This window comes from Mustela lutreola, chromosome 5 (genome assembly GCF_030435805.1).
Source record: "Mustela lutreola isolate mMusLut2 chromosome 5, mMusLut2.pri, whole genome shotgun sequence".
Classification (NCBI taxonomy): domain Eukaryota; kingdom Metazoa; phylum Chordata; class Mammalia; order Carnivora; family Mustelidae; genus Mustela; species Mustela lutreola.
In genome coordinates, this window is record NC_081294.1 from 73,242,561 (window position 1) to 73,260,183 (window position 17,623).

The window sequence follows — 17,623 nt, forward strand, 5'->3', positions numbered from 1 at the left end:
GAGGCTTTAACCCACTGTGCCACCCAGGCGCCCTCTTACATTATTCTTAATGGCTACATAAAATGGATGTTCCACATCAGACCCCTAATTTCGAATATGTGGGTTTCTATATATTCATATTTGGAATATATTTAATCATAAATTGTTCTTTACTGCTTATCCTTGCACATTTAATTTTGCACATTCATCAGATTAAGTTGAAGTTGAATGTGTAAATGGAATTACTAGGCTAAAAGGTGTATCAAATTTGGTTCTGAAACATTGTTAGATTGTCCTCCTGCAAAGTGAATACTAGTCTGCATCCCCCCCGCAGTGGTGTGAAGAGTCCCTGGCTCCCCATGTCTTTTATAATATCAGTACTAATATTTTTATTTTGTTAAACTTAATTGTTATATTGTCATTAATGGTAGTTAGGATACCTGGGGGGGGCTCAGTTGGTTGAACATGTGCGTTTTCATCTTTGGGTCCTGAATATAAGCCCCACCCATGTTGAGTATAGTAGAACTTACTTAAAAAACTAAAAGCAGTAATAGTTAGCATTTTTGAGTGTTACTAAGTGCCATGCATTGTGTCAGATGCTTTACAGGGAATACTTCATTTAGTTCTGCACATTATCCAGACAAGGTGGATACTCAAAAGAGTATTCCCATTTTATAATTGAGGAGACTGAGACTTAGAAATAATCTTTTCAGATTTACATAGCAGTTAATGGAATGAGCTGGGCCCTGTACCCATTCCAGTCTTACTTCAGATGCCATGGTCTTAGCTAATGGCATTATTTGTGACCCAGTGAAGAGGGACCCTGAGAACTCAGCATATTCGTGGTTTTACAGAGTGTCCTTTGGACCCAAAGAAGCTATAGCTTTATTTTATTTTTATTTTTTTATTTTTATTTTTTTTTTAAAGATTTTATTTATTTATTTGACAGAGAGAAATCACAAGTAGATGGAGAGGCAGGCAGAGAGAGAGAGAGGGAAGCAGGCTCCCCGCCAAGCAGAGAGCCCGATGTGGGACTCGATCCCAGGACCCTGAGATCATGACCTGAGCCGAAGGCAGCGGCTTAACCCACTGAGCCACCCAGGCGCCCCTGAAAGAAGCTATAGCTTTAGAAGAGCATGTTTTCATTACAAAATAATTTTTGGAAACTCTTCCTAGTGTATACCACTGGTAATGGTATTAGCATATCAAAGTATGTATAAAATCCTCAATTCAAGAAGCTTGTTTAACTCAGAAATTCTCTAACACATTTGATCATTGAACATAGAAGTTGGGTTTTTTTGTTTTTTCGATTAAACCTAAGCTCAGGACATAATTTTAGAATCAGGAATTCATTCTGATCTTGTTGTTTGAGAAATTTGATTCCCAGAAAAAGTATTTGGCCCACAGCCACATTGCCTCTTAAGCTCAGACAGCACCAGACCCCACATCTCTCATTAACCATTTCATTCTAATATACCATACCGACTTAAAATTTAATTAAGTCAGTGTTACAGTTTTTGCTTATGGTGTAACAAATCAATCCAAAACCTTGTAGATAAGACAACAAACACTTATTATCTCACATTTTTGGGGGGGTAGGAGATCAGGAGCAGTTTAGCCTGGTAGTTCTGGCTTAGGTTCTCACTGAGGTTGCAGTAAAGCTGGTGTCCCCGGGCATGGCAATCTGAAGGCTTGACTGATACAGGATCATGTTCTTTTAAGATGGCTCACTCACTGTGTTGTTGGCAGGATACCTCTTTTCTTTCCTCTGCCTGTGTCCTCACAACATGGCAGTTTGCTTTTCCCAAAGTGATTGAGCTGAAGGAGTGAGCAGAGAGGAAGCCTTAAGGCCTTTTATGACTAATGTCTAAAGTTACACACTAGCACTACTACTTTATTCTGGCTCTTAGAAATATGTCACTAAGTCCAGCCCACCCTCAAGGAGAAGCTCCACTGAAGAAGAAGAATATTAAAGAATTGATGGCCCTGCTTTGAAATCACCTCCCAGTTTTATTTTCTTTTTAGGGTGGGTAGGGGCAGAGGGAGAGAGAGAATCTTAAGCAGGATGCACACCTGCATGGAGATTGACTCAGGGCTCAGTCTCACAACCCTGAAATCATGACCTGAGCAGAAATCAGAAGTCGTATGCTTTAACCTACTGAGCCATGCAGGCTCAGCTTTTTTTTGTTACCTTGAAAATTATTTTGAATCTCATTGAATCTCTCTGGTTAGTTTTTTTTTTCTTATTTATTAATTTGTGAGAGAGACAGAGTAAGCATGAGTAGGGAGAAGGGCAGAAGGAGGGAGGGAGAGAATCTCAAACAGAATCAGCACTGAGCATGGAGCCCTATGCAGGGCTCAGTCTCACAACCTTGAAATCATGACCTGAGCTGAAATCACAAGTCAGATGCTTCAACTGACTGAGCCACCCAGATTCCCCACTTAATTAATTTTTGAAACCTTATCCATGCTCTTCCCTGGGTTTGAGCTTTAGCACATGAGGCCTTATTAGCTTAATTTAAGTATAAAAAGGGGTTTGTGTCTTCTTTAGTGGGTATTATCAATAGTCATTGCTGGACAGAAGGCATCTTTAAAAGGAAATGCAAATAGTTTATGAGGTAGATGTGTCCAGTCAGGATGACACAGTTACAGTTGGACTTACATGGCTCCTGGAAGAGCTGAAGCAGTCATCCTTTTTTCTTGCTTCGGTGAGGAAACCAACCTTAACTTTTTTTCCTTTTTTGGTTTCAAAGGAATTAAATAGTAAAGCCTTATTTTCTGATTTTGTTATCCAATATATTTTTTTAAGTTTTTATTTATTTGGGGGAGAGAGCGAGAGACCATGAGTGAGGAGGGGGCAAAGGGAGAAGCCAACTCCCCATTGGGCAGGGAGCCTGTCGTGTAGCTCCACCCCAGGACCCTAGGATCATGACCTGAGCTGAAGGCAGACACTTAACTGACTAAGCCCCCCAGGTGCCTTTCTGTTACCCAGTTTTTAAGGCAAATCCATTTACGTTTAGAAGTTGAGAAGGATTTGGGGACCCCTGCCTTAGGAACATGAACCATTCTCCCTGAGAACTGTTGACTGTATTTTTAGTGGCCTGCTGGCCTTGAGTTACACTGCCCTTTTTCCAGCCTCTTTCATTGCAGTTTAATTTAGCCTCAAGTCATAGTGACTTCTCAGCTGCAACATGTTGGGTGCTCTGTCTTGACAGCACATGTTCCTCAGTTGCTAAACTGGGATGTATTTCCTGGACCACTTAGGAGTGTGCTCACTTGGTTCATGTGGCATTGTATTCTCTGTTTTCTTTCTCTTACTCTTTTTTGTTTCTCTTGCCATAAGTAACTTATTTTTTAAAATGTGCTACCCTCAGCAAATAGCTGTTAGTCTGTGTGGTTGAATTAACATAAATACAAGTGTCTAATTCTAGTCCTTTGATAGAAATATTCTTTATTAGTTTCTGTGGATATATCTAAATTGGTATTTTTAATCCAATTTTTATTAATCTTTTTTTTTTTCTTATTTAGATTGATGAACAAATTGAAAGTATGTTTAATTCAAAGAAGAGAGTTAAAGATATGGCTGCTCCTGGAACATCCAGTGTTCCTGCTCCAACTGCAGGAAATGCTGAGAAATTAGAAATTGCTAAGAGGTTGGCTCTTAGAATCAATGCTCAGAAGAATTTGGGCATTGAGTCTCAGGTATTAAGTAATTTGTTCCAAGTTTTAGTCATTACTTTTTATGTCAGCGCAAGTGAACCAGTTGTTCTAGACATTGAGTTATTGGGAATTTAACTTAATCTGAATACAGAATTCTTTAATTACTGCATTTGGATGATGCCTCTTATATGGTTAACAGAAGTCCTAATGCCTATTTTGGAACTCCTAACTGAAGGAAGTTAGCTGCTGATTTTTAAAGTAATATTCTGATTGAGCTTACCAAAATCTTAAGGAAATAACTCCCTTTCTTTTTCCTTTTTTTTTTTTTTTTTTTTAAATATTATTTATTTATTTGAGAGAGAAAGAGAGAGTACAAGCTGGGGGAGGGACACAGGGGAAGCAGACTCCCCATTCAGTAGGGAGCCCTATGTGGGGCTCAATTCCAGGACCCTGGGATCACAACCTGAGCTGAAGGCAGTTGCTTAACTGACTGAGCCACCCAGCCACTCTGCTTTTTATTTTTTGATCTGCTTTTATGGGATGATTTATTGGGCACACAAACAATTCCTCAGAAGCATAATACCTAGTTACATAATTCAAACTAACATGGGCTTAACCAGTGGAAAATGTGTTAAATATTTGACATGCCATCTTTCTCTTGAGAGCTTTTTTTTATTAATAAATTTTTTTTTTAGATTTTTATTTATTTATTTGACAGAGATCACAAGTAGGCAGAGAGGCAGGCAGGGGAGGAGGGGAAGCAGGCTCCCCGCTGAGCAGAGAGCCCAACATGGGGCTCAATCTCAGGACACTGGGATCATGACCTGAGCTGAAGGCAGAGGCTTAACCCACTGAGCCACCCAGGCACCCCTAATTTTTAAAAAATTACCAGCTTAATTTTTAACTAAGGGTAAACTTTCATAGCATTCCCAAAGAATAGTTTGTGTATTTTAACAGTGTTTTGGAGTTTCTGAGAGTTTGTGGAGCTATAGAACCCTCTGTCCAGTAGGTTGGATAGTTTCAGGACTGTAACACCCAAGCTGGAATGACCAAGCCAGATGCTAGTGCACTGACTTAATGAGGCAGTTGCAGTCGAGGTTTAGAGTCTCAGGTTTCTGTTTGTTTTGTTGAGCCAGCAAGAATCTCTTCTCTGCTGCTTGGCTAAGATCAAGTATTTAGCCAGTGAGTTACCATGAAATGTCTGCTATACTCACGCCTTAATTCCTCTGAAAACGGGGATTATAGTGCCCAATCTAATGTTCTCTGGGTTTATTATTGCTAGTAACTCTTTACTGGTGAAAGCAAATAGCCACGCCTTCTCATTGTTAGAAAAGCTTGAGGTTTGAGTCATGTACTACCTACAGAGTTCTGCTCACATTAGGCATATAGTAAAATTAAGTTCAAGTTAAAAGGTTTAAGTACAAAATGAAGTAAAAAGGTAAGTCAGTCATTTACTGTCATTTATTGGACATGAGCTTTGGTTGTGGGAGGAGGAAAGTTCAGTGGTAGTGGACAAAGTTGCTAATTTAGAGGAAACTCTAAGGAGCCACAAAGTTATATAAATGATTTTAGAAATATTTTACTATATTTGATACCAAGAGTTACCTAATTTTGATCCAGTAGAGTTTTTTTTTTTAAGATTTTTATTTATTTATTTGAGAGAATGACAGTGAGAGAGAGCATGAAAGGCGAGAAGGTCAGAGGGAGAAGCAGACTCCCCATGGAGCTGGGACCCTGATGCGGGACTCGATCCCGGGACTCCGGGACCGTGACCTGAGCTGAAGGCGGTTGCTTAACCAACTGAGCCACCCAGGCGCCCATCCAGTAGAGTTTTTAATAATAGAGTTGAATATTCTTTATTTTTCTCATCAGTGTAAGGGAGATAGATATATTAAACTATTAATATGTACTGCTAAATTACACTTGAGTAGGACTCTGCAATAGAAAGATGCTTCTAGTTAGTGGCTTTCCAGAGAATAATTTGTGGTAGGATCCTGATCTTATCTCTGCCCTCAGTTGAGATTTGACTGTAGGTCTTCTTTAACTGCAGGATGTGATGCAACAGGCCACCAATGCAATTCTCAGAGGTGGCACCATCCTGGCTCCCACTGTGTCTGCCAAAACCATTGCGGAGCAACTTGCTGAAAAGATTAATGCCAAGCTCAATTATGTGCCTTTGGAGAAACAAGAAGAGGAGAGACAGGATGGTGGACAGAATGAATCTTTTAAGAGATACGAGGAAGAATTAGAGATCAATGACTTCCCACAGGCAAGTAATAGTTTTCAACCTTTTTTAAATCATGGAGTAAAAACTCTTCTTGAGGAGCAAAAATACCTTCTTTAAAACCTGTGAACATTTTAATAGCTACTTCACTTTTTATTTAGATGAGGGAGACAACAATAGAAATTTTATTTATATAAGTATATTCTAGTTACATTAGGATCTAATGATTTTATGTGAAGGTGTTAATTGTATTCTTTTTTTTTAATTATATTCTAGATATTGATCATAATATTATTTAACTAGCCTATTCTTTGTCAATACACCAGGTTTTTGTCCTGTTGTGAAGTGATATCTTTCCCCCACTCTGTTTCATAGACTGCTAGGTGGAAAGTTACCTCTAAGGAAGCTCTGCAGAGAATCAGTGAATATTCTGAAGCTGCAATTACAATCAGAGGAACATATTTCCCACCTGGAAAAGAACCTAAGGAAGGAGAGCGGAAAATTTACTTGGCAATTGAAAGTATGTATTGCTGTTCTATCGTAGTCTTGAGTTAGGTTAGAGTTGATATAGATGTAACAGGCATGGAGAGACTATAAGGTCAGTTCTTGATAGAATAAAAATAAGGAACACTTCCAAGAAAAAAATAATTTTATATATCATTTAAGGTCTTCATTTAGAAATTGAGTATATATAGAGAGGTTAGTGATCTGTATATGGAACTCTTTTAGTCTTGAAGATTCAGTCAAATTAGAGAATCACTCTAAAGGAAAACATGCATTTTAAGGACTTATGTGTTTATGCTTCTAATAAGTAGAATATTCTGGCCAAAGTTTATGTTAGAAAATAAATCAGTATATTAGCTCACGTAATGAATGTTTATCCAAGCAAGTGGTCCCTGTGAAATTGTGCCCATAAAAGCTCTTGCATATCTTAAAAAAAAAAAAAATGAGGATATCTAACACAAAGTATACAAGTATCATATAGAGTGATCAGATTTGTTTTTTTGTGTGTGTTTTGTTTTGTTTGTTTTTAGATTTTATTTGTTTGAGAGATTGTGTGGCATGGGGGTGCACACGAGCAAGGAGAGTAGCAAAGGGAGAGGGAAGGGGAGAGAGTCTCAAGCACACTCCTTTCTGAGCATGGAGCCATACCTAGGATTAGATCTCATAACCTGAACCAAAACTAAGAGTTGGATGCTTAACTTAGTGAGCCACCCATGCACCCCAATCAGATTTGGTTTTTAACTTTCTTTCACACATTCACGAATGAGTTTGAAAGAGTTTCCATTTGTATTTTTCCCCTAATGTATTCTCCCACTGCATAGTAGGACCACTTGCGTCCCTTCATTTATATTTAATCTGAGTATCTTTGTAGTAGACTTACAGGTGTAGACCAGTCAGATCCACTTCATCTATTTAATGAACTAAATATTTGTTGCATCCTGGTTTTGGAGCTGTGGAGAGGTTCATTCTGTGTGTTCTGTAAGCTCAAAGTCTGCATACTTAGTGCTTTAAAGGGCTTTGATGGCTCCAGAGGACCCTTTCTCACACTGTGTATTATCTCAGGCACTAGCCTAGTTACTTTGAGGTGCACACATCACTTCTGAGAAAAGAAGCCTTACCTCATCCTAGCTCTTTACCGGTTTATTTTTCTTCACAGTACTCATCACAGAAATTGTAGTATATTTTTACTTGTATGTGTTTCCCCCTCCCCCAGCAATATGAGTTCCGTGGATGTAGTGACTTTATTATCTGCTCTGTTCTTAGAGCAGATGGTAAACACTTAATAAATTTTTTGAGTAATGCATCTGATTAGGCCCCATAGTCGTTTGTCTTCAGGATACAAAGTATTACTTGACAGACCTATCCTCTTTTTGATCTCTTAAAAGCTTCACTGTCCAAGGGAAGACTCTGTAATGGCTGTGGAGCACTCAGAATGTGGCCAGTGTGACTGAAATTTGTAAATCTTATTTAATTTTGTAAAGGAATTAATTTTTGATTTTTTTTAAGACTTTTTATTTATTTATTTGACAGACATAGATCACAAACAGGCAGAGAGGCAGAGAGAGAGAGAGGAGGAAGCAGGCTTCCTGCTGAGCAGAGAGCCTGATGCGGGGCTCGATCCCAGGACCCTGGGATCATGATCTGAGCCGAAGGCAGAGGCTTTAATCCACTGAGCCACCCAGGCACCCTTCACATTTGATTTTTTAAAATATTTTATTTGTTTATTTGACACACAGAGACATCACAAGTAGGCAAAGAGGCAGAGATAGAGGGGGAAGCAGGCTCCCTGCCGAGCAGAAAGCCCAATGTGGGGCTCGATCCCAGGACCCTGAGGTCACAACTGGAGCCGAAAGCAGAGGATTAACCCTCTCAGCCATCCAGGGGCCCCTGATTTTTTATTTTTTTAAGTAATCTCTACACCCACTCTGGGGTTCAAACTCATAACTGTGAGATCAAGAGTTGCATGCTCTACTGACTGAGGCAGCCAGGTGCCCCAATTTTTATTAAGTTAAATTTAAATAGCCACATACATGGCTACTAGCTACTGTAATGGTTAGCTTTTCTCTAAAGTTTGTTGTTGGTAATGGTTAGCTTTTCTCTAAAGTTTATTGTTGGGAAGATCATTAGAAGGTATCCATTGTAAGTATATTGTAAATAAATTTTGTCATTGTTAGTGACAGTGTTAGTTTGTTCTTTGTTACATTTTGGCATTTGATTTTGTGAAGACTTTTAATTTTAGGTAAATTCTATACTGAGTATAATCTACAGATGATTTGCTTACCTATTAGGATTTGATTCTTTCCATCCCACAAACATGACTCAAAGTAAATTAGTTCTGTGCTTGTTCAGCCACTTTCCTATGAATTGGTCACCTCAGTTGTTTTTGTGTGGCATCTTAGCATAAAGACACAAGAAGAGAAATAGTATCCTGTCTACCCCTAAGTAGAAATCATTTCCTGGCCAAAAGTGCAAGATAGGGTCAGAGTAAGTTAAAGTACTAAAAAGTCCTGTTGCCTAGATTATGCTGGGTTTTTTTTCTTTCTTTAATAAGTATTTTCCTTGTTACTATAAACTTTTGATTAGTTTCCAGAATTCTGATACAGGTGATTTCAGGTTTTTGTAAATTTATTCACTTTTTGTCAAAGGACAGGCTTTTGGAGTTTGAGGATCTGCCATTTTCACTGATGCACTCTCACTATAGGACCTTTTATTTATTTATTTATTTGAAAGATTTTATTTATTTGACAGACTGAGATCACCAGTAGGCGGAGAGGCAGGCAGAGAGAGAGGAGGAAACAGGCTCCCCGCTGAGCAGAGAGCCTGATGTGGGGCTCGATCCCAGAACCCTGGGATCATGACCTGAGCAGGCGCCCCCACTATAGGACCTTTTAAAGTTAATGATGAGGGGCGCCTGGGTGGCTGAGTGGGTTAAAGCCTCTGCCTTCAGCTCAGGTCATGATCCCAGAGTTCTGGGATCGAGCCCCACATCAGGCTCTCTGCTCAGCGGGGAGCCTGTTTCCTCCTCTCTCTCTACCTGCCTCTCCGCCTACTGGTGATCTCAGTCTGTCAAATAAATAAATAAAATCTTTTTAAAAAAAAGTTAATGATGGGGCGCCTGGGTGGCTCAGTGGGTTAAGCCTCTGCCTTTGGCTCAGGTCATGATCTCAGGGTCCTGGGATCGAGCCCCACATCAGGCTCTCTGCTCAGCGGGGAGCCTGCTTCCTCCTCTCTCTCTCTCTGCCTCTCTGCCTGTTTGTGATCTATGTCTGTCAAATAAATAAATAAAATCTTTTAAAAAAAAAGTTAATGATGAATTGTGGCAGTAGGGAAACTTGAATGCAGCCTTTATATGTTCCCTCTTATTTCCATTCTGCTGTTATTTCATGCATATTTTAAAATGCACGCATATTTAAGATTCATGCATATTTTAAAATGGTATACAAAGGATGTAGAGCTAGAGCTAAGCAAATTCCATAGGTTATGGGGAGGTTTTTTTTTTGCGTGTGATTGTGACTTTTACTAAGTCAGGTTTTTAAATGCATCCTTTTATGTGTCCCGAAAGACCTTTTTGTTCTACCAGTGGCTGTGTGTTTTTAAATCATGTGATACTTTTCCTTATTGTGTAGTAAAATGAAGATAGCTGGCACCTAGCGCTTTAAGGAGAGAAAGTTACACTGACATCTTTCTGCACCTGGAACTGGACAGGTCTCCCCTACTCTGTTGTTCTTTAGACCATACAGGTTGTAGACACAGTGTCTTCCAGTGGAATCTGATGATAAAACCCTTGATATTTATGCAGTGATCCTTTTATTTTCAGCTTGAATATCATGGGTGTCATTTAAGCAAAACTAATACTTTTAAATGCCTGCCTTATAAAGACGTAAATCAGAGACGTAAATCAGGGGCATTTGCTTTGAAAAAGGATCCTCTGTGTAATTCTTGAATTTAAAGGTAATTATGTTTAGTATAGTATAAGTAATATATCAAGGTTCATCTTACATAGAACTTTATCAGAACATATCTCCTCTATTGCTAAGTGAAGTGAGAAGCCCACAGCTTCTGCTTTACTTTTCCATCCATGTAGAATGCTTCTGGTCATTTCTCTCCACTGTCCACTTGTACTTGGGAAATAACATCGAATTTTTATAACCTAAACCAGCCTTTTCCAAACCCTATGCAATAAGGTAATCTTGTCAAAAATAAATCTTTAGAATTCTAGAGCTATAGTGATGGTTAAGGACTGAACATTAGTAATTAAAATGATCCAAAGCTTTGAGATTTTCATAGATGATTAGTTTTTTTAATGATTTTTTAGTTTTTGAAACTCCAGCCAAATCAACTGAACTCTAATAGGATGAAAACAGGTGTTGGAAGGAGCCTTGTGTCATCTGTTTCTAGTTCTGTAATTGGAGGGACACTAATGCCTGGCTCCTTGGAGGCTCTGTGTGGGTCAACAGTTTCAGGCCTCCCACCAGGCAGCGGGAAGGAGAACAGGAAGGACTTAGGTGCCTAGCCATCCTGTATAATTTATAGCCTGTTTTGTGACCCTCTCTTTTTATTAGTGGAGAATCCCTTAAAAGCAGCCAGAGTTGTTTTAGGACCAATGAAAGGAAATGCCTCTTTTCCATGGCAGCTTATAAACATATGTAACCTATTACCCAAAGAGGCTTTATAAGTCAAAACTTTAAACTGGTCCAAATGGTCAGGCTCTAACTAAAATAGGAAAATTATTCTCTTACTTGGATTTAGGTGAGAGTGTCATTTTCTTTCTTTTTAAAACAGCACAGAATATCAACAAGCTTCACACCAACTCATGCCGAGTAGCATATTTTCCTCCTGAATTTTATTTTGGTTGTAATTTTTAGTCTGGCTTTGCTCTTGATTCTACCCTTTTGTTTTCTTTCATCCATCTCTCTTCTCTTCCAGCACCCACCGCTTTAAAATACGCGGTTGCTGGCTGGTGGAGGTAGGATTTAGATTAGATATGTTGCTGTAACTTCACAGCCATACTCCTGGCTCTTTCCTTCCTATTGTTAAACTGTTTCTTCTTCTTCCTCCCCTTGCTATTTCTCCTCTCCTCTTCCTTTTCCTTCTTCATCTCTTTCCTTTCTTTCTCTCCTCCCTTCCTTTGCTCTCTTTAGAATCAGAAAAGGTCATTTTTGTCTAGTAAGGGAAATTCTATGGCTTGTTTTCCTGATTACTTTTTCTTACATAAAATGATAAATACAGGGGCGCCTGGGTGGCTCAGTCAGTTAAGTGTCTGCCTTCGGCTCTGTTCATGATCCCAGGCCCCTGGGATTGAGCCCCACATCGGGCTCTCTGCTCAGCAGGGAGCCTGCTTCCCCCTTCCTCTCTGCCTGCCTCTCTGCTTGTATTCTTTCTCTCTGTCAAATAAATAAATAAAATCTTAAAAAAAAAAAAGATAAATACACAGTTTTCTACATTGCATCTCTAGTTTTCATGTTGTTTAACATTTCACTCCTAGTTCTTAATTTCTATTCTGTTGGTACAGGTCTTTCATTTTTATCAGTGTACACTGAGCTACCTATCTACTTTTATTTTTTTAATTATTATTTTATTTTCTTTGTTTATTTGGGGTTTTTGGCCGGGGAGGGGAGTTGTGGGGCAGAGGGAGAGAAAGAATCTTAAGGAGGCTGCACACTCAGCGCAGAACCCGACGTGGAGCTTGATCTCATGACCCTCAGATCATGACCTGAGCTGAAATCAAGAGGTAGATCCTTAATCGACTGAGCCACCCAGCTGGCCCCCTTTTTTAGCTTTTGTTTATTTATTATTATTTTATGCATTTATTTATTTTTGATGTGTGCTACCTATGTAGATTTACCTGTTCCCTGGCACTGTCCCTTGGCTTTAGATCCCTCCACGCTACTCTTCATGGCTCTCTCATCTCCACATCTCCTTTACCTCTGGTCCATATTTCCATTGGCTTTAACTGACATTTCCAGCTGGATGTCACATGAGCACTTGAAGTACAGCAGTCTCGGAATTGAGTTTCATCTACCATCAGTGCTGATAATACCTGTTTTTCCTCTTGGGTTTAGTATCTGCTTTATTCTTACCTTATTTGCTTCTCAACACTTTGCCATTTAACTCTGCCTGGAGAACTGAGAGAGAGGTTTTTGTAAGGAATGATATTTGGAAGTCATTCTGATAGACTGCTTCCTACCTTCTCATTCTGTTTTAATATCTTTACAAGTTTATTTTTCTAACAGTCTGCAAGATCATAAAGAGCATGCATGAGTTCTTTGTATAATGAATCTCTCAGTCTATTTCATACATGGTGAGAACTTCGTATTTCTTGAATTAAAATAACTGAATGAATGAATGTCTCCAGGCTCCCTTATCCTCTGGGCTATCTTGCTGTGTTCTTTCCCAACCACAGTATACCTCTCAGTAATTAAGCATGCCTTTTTTTTTTTTTTTCCTAGCTTATTTATTTAGGAGAGAGAGAGAGAGAGCACCAGCAGGGAGGGAGAAAGAGAGAGAGAAGCAGGCTCCCTGCTAAGGAGGGAGCCTAATGAGGAGCCTGATCCTAGGACCCTGGGATCATGACCTGAGCTGAAGCAGACACTTAACCAACTGAGCCACCCACCCCTAAGCATGCCTTTCCTCATTTGTGCCATTGCACATGGGATTCCCTTCATAAAATATTCCATGGCACCACTTCTCTTTTAATTTGGATAGTCCTCCACCTTAGGGAATATAATAAATGTCCAATAAGTATTTATTAAATAAATGAACCAAGAAGTTTATATTTCTCTTCAACTTTATTTCTTAGTCTCTTTTGGACAAAGTATTAATCATATTTTATTTGCTCTTTTTTTTTTTTTTTAAGATTTATTTATTTATTTATTTATTTGACAGGGAGAAATCACAAGTAGACAGAGAGGCAGCCAGAGAGAGAGAGAGAGAGGGAAGCAGGCTCCCTGCCGAGCAGAGAGCCCGATGCGGGACTCGATCCCAGGACCCTGAGATCATGACCTGAGCCGAAGGCAGCGGCTTAATCCACTGAGCCACCCAGGCGCCCCTATTTGCTCTTTTTAATCATACCAAGAACTCTTTACTTTTTCTTTTAAAATTTATTTATTAATTTGGGGGAGAGAGCACGAGCAGGAGGGGCAGAGGGAGAACAAGAGAGAATCTCAGACAGACTCCCTGCTGAGTGTGGAGTAGGATGAGGAGCTTGAGATCATGACCCTGAGATCATGACCTGAACCGAAACAAGAGTTGGACACTTAACTCCAGGCGCCCCACTCCCCTCCCCCCAACCAGGAACTCTTAACACCACATGTAATGTGATCTCATTGGTTATATTTGAAACTCTAAAAGGAATCTGAATAATAAGCAGCCATTATATAATGTGGATGATGTTCCACCAGGTTCTGAAAGGCTATATTGGAAGGCAGTACAGTGTTTTTAAAAGTCATCTATAGGGGCACCTGGGTGGCTCAGTTGTTAAGCGTCTGCCTGCCTTCAGCTCAGGTCATGATCCCAGGGTCCTGGGATCAAACCCTGCATCAGGCTTCCTGCTTGGTGGGAAGGCTGCTTCTCCCTCTCCCACTCTGCCTGCTTGTGTGCCCTCTCTTGCTGTGTCTCTCTATGTCAAATAAATAAATAAAATCTTTTTTAAAAAAAGTCATCTACAGTATTTCCTTTTGGATCTCCATGACATGGATAAACATCCAGTGTAATTCTAGTAATACAAATAACGCTTTCCTCTCATTACCAGGTGCCAATGAACTGGCTGTGCAGAAAGCAAAGGCAGAAATCACCAGGCTTATAAAAGAAGAACTGATTCGGCTGGTGAGTGAAAACCTCAAAGACTTTTCTACTTGTTTTAGTAAATATTTTATTGAACTATAATATAAATTCAGAAAATTACACAAGTCATAAACATATAGCTTGGTGAATTCTCACAAAGGAAGCACACTGATGTCATCTCTGTCCAGATCAAGTAACATAGTATAATACCAGCATTTGAGAAGTCACCCACATACCCCTCCCCCAAATGTAACAGTATTCTGACTTTTAACATGATAGATTAGTTGCACCTATTTTTTAACTCCATTTAAGTGGATTGATTGCTGTGTATTCTTTTATATCTAATTTCTTTGACTCAACATTACTTGGAGGAAATCCATGTTGTTGCATGTAGCAGTAATTAATTATCTTTCATGTCTCTTTTGTATACATCAGTATGCTTTTCTCTTGGGTATATACCTTGGAGTTGAATTGCTAGTTGTAGTGTAGATGTAGTTAGGTTTATGTAAGTTTTTTTAAATAATTTTCCAAAGGGGTTATGCCATGGAAAAGGCATCCTCTTACAGATCAAATTCCCAAAGAAGGTTAACGTATCCCTGTGTCTTTTTTTTTTTTTTTAAGATTTATTTATTTGCTTTGGAGAGCATGCATATGAGGCAGAGGAGGAGCAACTGTCTTTAGTGCCAGTTGAAGTTTGTAAGCTCCCTATAATATATACATTAGGTGAAGGCCCTTTGAAAGGACACTTTGTCCTTTCTCCACAAATGTGTTTTGGAGGCCTTTTCTACAATTCCCCTTATAGAACTTTCTTTGGGGTGGTAAAAGGTTTAAAGAATAGAAGCTATACAAAACAGGAAGGAAGAAGAAAATTTTTTCTTTTTCTTTTTTTTTTTTTCGGAAAACAACCTTTGATTCAAGGGCTTTTTTTTTTTTTTTTTTTTTTTTTTTTAAGATTTTATTTATCAGAGAGAGAGAGAGCAAGCACAGGCAGACAGAATGGCAGACAGAGGCAGAGGGAGAAGCAGGCTCCCTGCGGAGCAAGGAGCCCGATGTGGGACTCGATCCCAAGACGCTGGGATCATGACCTGAGCCGAAGGCAGCTGCTTAACCAACTGAGCCACCCAGGCGTCCCAGATTCAAGGGCTTTTAAGACTGTTTCACCAAGAAGTGATAAAGAACCTTGATGCCACCACCATTAGTTTGTTCAAAACTGCTAAGAGTAGTCACATGAACACAGATGATTGGTTATTGAGGAGTTTTTCCTTCCTCAGTATAATACTAACATTTTCTGTTCAAAATATCAGGTAATGCTGTAAGTTTGGAAAGGAAATGCCTTTGACATGTATTTTTTTCTTCCTTTGCTTTTTCTGAGTATGCATCTTTTTTCTCTTTTAGCAAAATTCATACCAACCAACAAATAAAGGAAGATACAAAGTCTTATAAAACATCCGGAAAAAACTTTTTACTTGTGTTGGTCTGTGTCACATGTGGCAGTTGTCTCCAGTTTACAATGTATTGTAAATTAAGATTTTTAAAATTCTGTCTTGCTGATTTTTTTTAAATATATGAAACCAGTATTTGCTAAAGAAATCTTCTTTCAGTAAGTACCACCGGAATTATCAAACTGTATTTAAAGCAGGCCTGTTTTCAGTGTATTATGTCCTTTAATGTAAACTTTAAATATCACTATTTTAAGTATCTGGATAATATTTCAGAAGTTTAAAAAAATGGAAATATTTGGACTTTATATTGACAGTAATAAAGTATACAAGTCACTAAGGGGCTCTTCACCTTATCCTCTTGAAATGAAATTGTGATCATCTTCTCAAAAAAAGGTAAAATTTTCTAATTTTATGTCTGTGCCCCCCCCCACCCCCCACCCTCAGCTTAAATCTTACTTGACTCCATGGGACAATATGAACTGGGCTTAAGAATGTTATAATAGAATTTTTACAAAATGTTCCAGTTTTTGTTTCAATTTTATCATCATAAATGGACAATAGTTGGACTGCTTTTTGGTTTTATAAAATTAAATATTTGTAGTATAAGAGGTTTTTGCATTTCTTTACACTGCAAAGAGTTTTAGTATTCACTCCTCTTAGGTTCCCCCTCACAACCTCTGTCTCTGTGTCTAGCTACTAAATCTTTTTTAATCTTCCTTAAAAGAAAATGATTTGTAGCCTAGAAATATTGTTTCCTCCTCCACCCCCTCCAGAAATTGTTTTTTATACATCTGTACATAAAAACACAATAATTTTAATCCACATTTTCTCCAGGATTATTGAGTAGGTTATGAATTTTCTTTCTTAAAAAATTTCCAGCATAATGGTATCTGTGTTGTAGACTTAGATTTAAGCATCTCTCAGTGAAATTTAACTCATGGGAGTCATAAATTATATTTTTGACCCCTCAGATATATTTCCTGAATATTCTAATTTAAAATATTGTAATTGGATCACCCAATATTCTTTTCAAGATTCCTGGTATATTAGAACTTTGTATTATTGTCACTTCTTGAAAAAAAGAAAATAGCCAGGAATTAAATAGATATATGTCTTAAATTAAGAGGGACAAGTTTCTGAATATTCTTGACTTAAGAGTTTTTTAAAAAGAAGAAAATAAAGCATACTAAAGTCATACTTAGTACATTAAGTGGTTAAAATGACAAGGACTGTCAATCATTTCTTCAGTATATATTGTTATGCTTACTGAAAAACTAAGGTGGATATTCTTAGATTCCTTTCATGTCTACTTTCTTTCTTAGAAGAAGAAAACAAACAAGACATGTAACAGGAGAACCAAATAAATCATTTACTCTGAAATGCAGGCATCTTGGGTTACTTTTCCTTTCCTTTTATTTATTTGCTTATTTTTATTACCTAGTGATTTTTTTTTTCTTTTTTGATAGAATAATGTGGCAGTCTCACTTTGGTGACAATTGGTGCTCCCTTCAGCCTCCTGGATCACCTTGAGATTCAGAGTTTTATATCATTTTAGCATTACTACCTTTATGTTTGTATATCTAGTTGTAATAAAACACTGATAGTATTTTGTCCTAAAGTGAAACACATTTCTCTGTTAAAACAATTTTTAGTGTCACACTGACTCTTTGATTTTTAAAATCAGAATGATGTACAAGACTAAATGATTTTTTTAATGCAGTATCAATATCTGCTCATGTTTTCTAAGTTCCTTATAAAATAAAGTTAATTCAACCTACAGTTTCCAAAAACTATCTCTGTTGAAATGTTTTATGCTGTTGCTCTAATTTTGTTTACAGGTATGTGAAAGGAGTATTGTACTCTGTATCTTTATTAAAAATTCTGGCAGTCCTACGGCTCAGAATATACAGTCTTATCCAAAAATATCTTCCTGAAGAAGCCTCTTAGTCTTAGATTTTGTTTGCATTTGGTATAATACAGGCGATAGGTGAAATAATAGTTTGTGTGCCAGTTGGCATTGTGTTACAGTGCA

The 17,623-nt window shown here is 38.2% G+C and overlaps 1 protein-coding gene across 5 annotated transcripts in view; it reads left to right on the plus strand.

Annotated features, from left to right (window-relative positions):
* DDX46 (DEAD-box helicase 46) overlaps window positions 1-17,381 on the plus strand; it is a 72,812-nt gene extending 55,431 nt beyond the window's left edge. The window contains exons 19-25 of one of the 5 annotated variants that reach the window (XR_009353909.1): window positions 3,508-3,684; window positions 5,690-5,908; window positions 6,239-6,383; window positions 14,118-14,191; window positions 15,545-15,749; window positions 15,906-15,984; window positions 17,058-17,381. Coding sequence is in view for 2 of the 5 variants with exons in the window: in XM_059174609.1 (XP_059030592.1) it covers window positions 3,508-3,684; window positions 5,690-5,908; window positions 6,239-6,383; window positions 14,118-14,191; window positions 15,545-15,592 (663 nt within the window). In the remaining 3 variants the exon portion in view is untranslated. Of the gene's footprint in view, window positions 1-3,507; window positions 3,685-5,689; window positions 5,909-6,238; window positions 6,384-14,117; window positions 14,192-15,544 lie in introns of all 5 variants that reach the window. The other 4 variants (XR_009353907.1, XR_009353908.1, XM_059174609.1 and 1 more) reach the window with 4 other exon arrangements.
* Window positions 17,382-17,623: the final 242 nt, after the last annotated feature.